The sequence below is a fragment of the Rattus norvegicus genome, chromosome 17, assembly GCF_036323735.1.
Source record: "Rattus norvegicus strain BN/NHsdMcwi chromosome 17, GRCr8, whole genome shotgun sequence".
Taxonomy (NCBI): Eukaryota; Metazoa; Chordata; class Mammalia; order Rodentia; family Muridae; genus Rattus; species Rattus norvegicus.
In genome coordinates, this window is record NC_086035.1 from 37951793 (window position 1) to 37958156 (window position 6364).

At 35.4% G+C, this 6364-nt stretch overlaps 1 protein-coding gene across 1 annotated transcript; it reads right to left on the reverse strand.

Annotated features, from left to right (window-relative positions):
- Window positions 1–270: 270 nt before the first annotated feature.
- Prl3b1 (prolactin family 3, subfamily B, member 1) lies at window positions 271–5930 on the reverse strand. Its single transcript, NM_012535.3, has 5 exons — window positions 5874–5930; window positions 4691–4848; window positions 4309–4416; window positions 2221–2400; window positions 271–603 (listed from the first exon to the last, which is right to left on the reverse strand). The coding sequence occupies exons 1-5, from the start codon at window positions 5902–5904 to the stop codon at window positions 415–417; spliced, it is 666 nt and encodes a 221-aa protein (NP_036667.1). The 5' UTR covers window positions 5905–5930; the 3' UTR covers window positions 271–414.
- Between the last annotated feature and the right edge of the window lie 434 nt (window positions 5931–6364).

Consider the following 6364-nt stretch of genomic DNA (forward strand, 5'->3'; position numbering starts at 1 on the left):
ATTAGTGAAAGTGCTCATGGCTTGTGATTGGTTTTCTTAATTTATATTCAGGATTCCATCTTCTTGGCAAAATGGACCCATTGATTACTAGGAACCTCTTGCTTAGATTCTAATATGATCAACCATCCTCACTCATTCTGACCAGTACCAGTACTCAGTTGACTTTTGTAAACTAAATTATTAGTAAAGAATGTTTGATATGAATGTCATGAAACCATTACCAAATTCCGTACTAAATGCCCATGAAACATTGACAAATCTTCAATTGAATTTAGCATTTCCAAAGAGTGAGTTTATTTTTAAGAAAGATACAAACTAAATCAGGAAGGGCACCAAAGAGGTAGAGATTTATTAGTGCCCTGAAGGTCTAGAACATGAGGGACCTTCTCAGAGACAGAGGACAGGGATGGCTACTCAGCAGTTGTTGTTATAAATATCGCGGCATTTCAAGACCTTGAGAAAATTGTCAACTTTATGTGTATCCCTGCGCATGCACCGATACAGGACACTAAGAACACCATTCTTAGTGGATTTATCAGATGACTGCAAATCTGACCACTCAGACCAGAAAGTATAATCACTTCCAACAGCTCCAGGTTGAACCTAAACAGAAAGGAAAGGGATTGTTTATTTTATTGGTATTACTTGGTCACATTGCATTCTTGCATATGACTGTATAAATATGTATATGCACATGTGCAGAAAACTATGTGTGTGTATTAGGAGACAAGAGGTCAACATTGGATAAAATTCCACTGTTGATTTTTTTTTTTTTTGGTTCTTTTTTTTTCGGAGCTGGGGACCGAACCCAGGGCCTTGCGCTTCCTAGGCAAGCACTCTACCGCTGAGCTAAATCCCCAGCCCCTCCACTGTTGATTTTTAACTTTCTCGATTTCCATCCACTTAAGACAAATTCTTTCACTCACCAAAGACTTTGCTGAAATATCTGTCATTCTGCCTTCCTAATGTTTGGATAGTAAGAAATAGTCACTGGACCTCTTTATTTTTATATATATTCTGAGATCAAGTTCCTTGCTGCAAGGAAAGCATTTATAGACTATGCCAATTTTATTAGTCTCATTTTCTAAAACTGATAAATATTGAATTGTGATTGTTAGAAAATTTATTAGTATAAGCTGGTTTGTCATTCATATGGGTCAAGGTATTAAGAAAGCATTAAGGCTGTAACAGTAAATATAAGAATACATATTTTCTGCTGTGTCATTAATCTCAGACAAGGTATACTAATACTGGATATACTGAGTGATGACAAATAAGAAAATATTTTAAAAGTGTTTGTGCATTTGTTCAAAGGACAGTAAAAAGTACGAGTATTTTCTCAGACCATTCCTAAGGATCATTCATATTAATATTATGGTTATAGGGACAATGTTCTCTTATTATTCTATCTTTAAACTTAACCAGTTCTCCATATAATGCATTCTCCCAAATATTTGAACATACCAAACATATCCTAAATATATTAAGGTTTAGTCACTCTAATACTGTTATCAGATTATCTATGTTAGTCAGAGATATCTATTCCACCTATTGAGGTTACTTTATGAATTACTATGAAAAGCATCTATCTTAAATTGAGAGTTCTTTTTTCCCCATCTTTATTAACTTGAATATTTCTTATTTACATTTCGATTGTTATTCCCCTTCCCAGTTTCTGGGCCAACATACCCCAACCCCTCCCCTTCCCCTTCTATATGGGTGTTCCCCTCCCTATCCTCCCCCCATTACCGCCCTCCCCCAACAATCACCTTCACTGGGGGTTCAGTCTTGGTAGGACCAAGGGCTTCCCCTTCCACTGGTGCTCTTACTAGGCTATTCATTACTACCTATGAGGTTGGAGCCCAGGGTCAGTCCATGTATTCTGATGTGTATGTTTCTTAGTAAGGGTCCTGAAGAAGGTTGGATTTATAAATAACAATTCATTACTGGAAAGGCTGTGAAATATATATATATATATATACATATATATATATATGTTTATATATGTGTTTGTATGTATGTGCGTGTGTGTGCGGATGTGTGTTACATTTTTTAATATGTGTTATTTTGTTATTTTATATAATTATATCATTTATTTGTTTGTTTACTTAAATTATATTTCTATCTCAGAAATGGAATATTGAATATTTCACCTCTTAAACAAATCACCTCTTCAACACAGGAGATAAGGACAGGAATATGAAGAGTGAGTGAGTTTACCCTGCTGAGTATGGTCTCCAGTCCCTCCAGAAGTCCTTGAATTCTTTCCTCCAACTCCTTTGTTCTTGACAGCAGGGTATCAGATCCATCTGGAAGAGTAGCCACTGCTGCCACTATGTGTTTCAGAGGCTCTTGCCAGGCTTGTAAAATAGTGATGGACACTTTCAGAAGGTCTTCCGACTATATAATCAAGAAAATCTCATTAATATATGTGAAATACAGCAGGGATTGATACATGTGGTGGCAGGCTGAGCTCCTGCATAGATTTGTTATGAATAAGAACCTAGAAAACATGTTTTAATACATGAGGTGCAATATAGATATGAAAATATTCTGTCACAGAAGAACGATTTGCTCAAGTGAAGGTAATTTCATTAACAATGATTTTCCTGTTAAATATAAAACTGATCATGTTCATTTTCACTGTTTAGTTCATTGTCTGTAGTCCAGCTGAGATTGTTTTACTGGAGTGTTTTTCCTGTCCATGAAAAACCAAGCCCTGTAGGTATAGACTGAGCACTGTAGGTATCTTTGAGATTCTATTGCGGTAAAAATAGATGTCAATACTGTCAGAGATTCTGTGACACAAAGCAGGTTCTCGCTAATGAACTTATTGATCAATTACATATGTATTTATGCTGTGTATATCATTGTAAAATATTAAAATAGAAGTAAAATGAAGAAAAGAAAACATTCAGAATGATAATGGCCTTAGTATAGATGTTTTCTTCCCCTTCCCTCTAGCAAATAAGTCCCTTGTTTGGTCAGGTACTGGAGAACAGTGACTGGTATTGTTCTTACCCTGAACATGGAATTTTGACTTTGTAAGTATGTGTTCACCTCCAGAAAAATGTATGATTACCATATCTAATTCATAATCTTTGCCTCATGTCTGTTAGCTGCTGTCATAATAATGAAATAAAAATGAAGTGCTGATGGAATCTCATGGACATTTTACAGGAAGCCTGTAAATCATGTAAAGGAAAAATGCTGGCCAAAGGGTGATAGCAAAATCTATTGCCTGAATCTTAGAAGCCTAGAGTTTAGGATTAAAAGTTTGAGGGAGATGAATCTCAAAATAATATCCTATTTAGGATTACTGTAATTCAATCTCTATATAGTTCTTTGTACCCTCAGTGCCATATGGCCCTAATATGTATGTGTATTAGATAACTTTTTGAGGATTAAATAAATCTATGTCAATGGATTGCCTTCTGAAGATTCGAGATCTAAGTAAATGCTTCCCTCTTCAACCCTTCTTCTTCCTTCAATAATCATTATTATTCTCAGACTTTTTTCAGGATAATAATTTGTGTGTAGGTTTCTGCTATTACTAATGCACATGGAGGGGAAGTAGATTACAGTTATGAGATGTGCACACTTAAGAAGGTTAGTGTTAAATATAATCCCCATCAGTTGGTTATAACAGATGCTAAGAGGTAAAATGTTATAGCAGTTATACTTTAGAGAGGCCAAGATATGCAGCCCTTTTAATATCATAGAATACTATCAAAAGGAATATACCATATGTTGATAAAACTTCTTTTCAGCTTATTTTCACGTAAGATATAAGAGGTGACTAATTTAGTTATGTACATCTTCATAAATAATGAAGAAAGAAAAGTAGAATTCAGTTTCAAATAAAAAGTAATGAATGATTGATCAATCAGTAATATGTATCTAGAAGGGAGTTTAGTTTCATTCCATAACCACTACTAAATCTGCAACTGTTCCATGCATAAAAAATTTTAAAATAATCCAGGAATGTCCAATTCATATTAAAGCTTCTGAGAATATATTGATGATAATCTTACAGAAAATGTACTATTAAAATGCAGTGCTCTATATGGTCAGTTTATTAACCTCCTATCATATGAAATAAGCATTTGTCTTAGAATGAAATGACCAACCATAAAAACGTGATCATTGCATCTTCTTTCCTTTTCTATTATCTGAGTTTGTTCACTTGCTATGGCCCAGTGACCACACACCACAAGTATGTTGTATATTGCTTCATGTTGGATTTGTTGTTTGTTTGTTTGTTTGTTTGTTTGTTTGTTTTTCATGAAGACCAGTAGGGAAACTTACTTTTGCCTGGTGGACTTGCTCACTGTTTTCTGGAGTAGGGATAGCAGCTGTGTGGCAAGGACTTAACATCAGGTTATGTGTCCAAACTGTCCTACCGAACTTCATATCCTGGAAGAAGTAGAAAAGTTTAATTTCTTAGAGATAAGTGTTGACTAACTACATGTAATGCCACATTAGAACTGAGGTTTTTAAATTTTAATTATTTTAGCAAAGGACGAGTATATGGAATTAAAACAAGAGTAAACTAAGACAGATAGATAGATGATAGATAGATAGATAGATAGATAGATAGATAGATAGATAGATAGATAGATAGGTAGATAGACAGACAGACAGATAGATGATAAAGAGAGAAAGATATGAAGAAACCAGAAGTACTTACAAATTCAATGAACACTTTTGAAGCAAGATCATGAGTGTAGTGCGACAATTCAACCACTCGTTGGTACAGGCTTCCAGTGGACATTCGGTAATTTGGTGCAGAAGTCACCTGCTCCCAAAGAAGCAGGGTTGAAACTGCCAGCATAAGGAGTGTCCCAGCTATAAAGAGAAATGACACTGAATTGACCTATTCAAATGACACTATGGAGGATACACTGTCTGTCCAACGCTTTCTGTGATACAATACTTGCTTCTGTATAGAAAGTGTCACTTTGCCCACTGAGAAAGAATTGGTGAGTAGTGATGATTTTCCCCTCCACAGATTGAGAAATATGAGGATTCCCTCAGCTTGAGTTTACCTTAGCACAAATTCACAAGTTTGTAAACATTTTTAGCTGATATTAATCCTGAGACACAGTCTTTGAGGCATTCTCTGTGTACTTTCAATATTGGAAATTTATGTTTATTCATCACCTCATTAAATAAATTTTGATTAGTTCATTAATTGACATATCCTGCAAATGTCATTTGAAACTTGAGGTGACTTGTTAAATTAGGCCTTTTTTTTTTCCTTTTTACCATTTATTGCATGTACTAAATTGGTAGTCACAAGGTATCACCATTGTCTAAGTTTCCAAAACCTACCTTTCTCAGGTAGAATTGTATGAGCTTAGAATTATCTAAGCCCTTACACCTTACAATGTTACTGCTTCTTTCTGTGACAAACACAAATAAGCCATTGAATCTTATGTTCTCAATAAAGTTCAACTCTCAATTTCAGTAACAAGATCACTTTTGTTGTTTTGTTTCATGTTCTGTTCAATGTTGTGGAAGAACGTTACAAGCAAATAAAAATTTAAAACCTGTAACCATGTCCATTTCTGTCTTTGTGTCAAAACATTAAAACAGTAAGGAAATGCAAAATGTCTATGGACTTTGTACTTGCAATTCTCCTCATACAGGCTAGATGCCCCTAGAGAAACATTTACCTCAGAGCTGATTCAGCAACTCCTGACAAATTCTAATTCTCAGTTCAATGTGGACTTATATCTTGGTTAGTCATGGAAAGCAACAGTTCTCCAAATACTACAGCACACAGAAAGCAACAAAGACTGTATTTGATGCAAACAATCATCATGAGAAAGCATAGTAATGAAGCGCAGTATGGCTGCAGAGCTACTTACAGAAGCATGGTTGAGTCAAAGACAGCTGCATCTTTGAGGAGTTCTCTCGAAGTGGAGACAACACTAGACTGCTTCTGCTCCCTGAGTGCTGCCTTCCCTCAGCTCTACACCTCCCATATATACTAACAGATTCTCCCCAAGGTCATGCAGGTCACCAGGCACAGGGAAGTATGTGTTTTGTCAAGGTAAAGGTTACTAGATGATATCCCTGTAGGAAGTATAAAAATATTCCTTACTCTTGTTACAGTCCTGTTTCTGCATGAATTGTTTTACAGTTTGCAAGAGTGTCCAGGGTTCAAATTAGTTTGGAAATCACAAAAGTCATCTCGGTTCCATAGTGACTCAGAACCAGGTTAGTAGGAAAATATATTTCCTTAAACCTTTTCTCTAGATCAAAGTTCTCTATTCTCTCTGCTTTTCCTGTTATCTGTTAATTCCCCAATGTGTTTCAGGTATTAACAAAAGCCCTCCTTAAGTTCTATTTTAGCTTT

Bases quoted from the DNA above. Each gene is read 5' to 3' on its own strand.
- Prl3b1 (NM_012535.3), bottom strand. From the start codon at position 5,904: ATGCAGCTGTCTTTGACTCAACCATGCTTCT. The intron at 4,417-4,690 runs GTAAGTACTTCT...TACTTCTTCCAG, and splicing joins CAAAAGTGTTCATTGAATTT to GATATGAAGTTCGGTAGGAC. The intron at 604-2,220 runs GTAAACTCACTC...CTTTCTGTTTAG, and splicing joins TGGAGACCATACTCAGCAGG to GTTCAACCTGGAGCTGTTGG.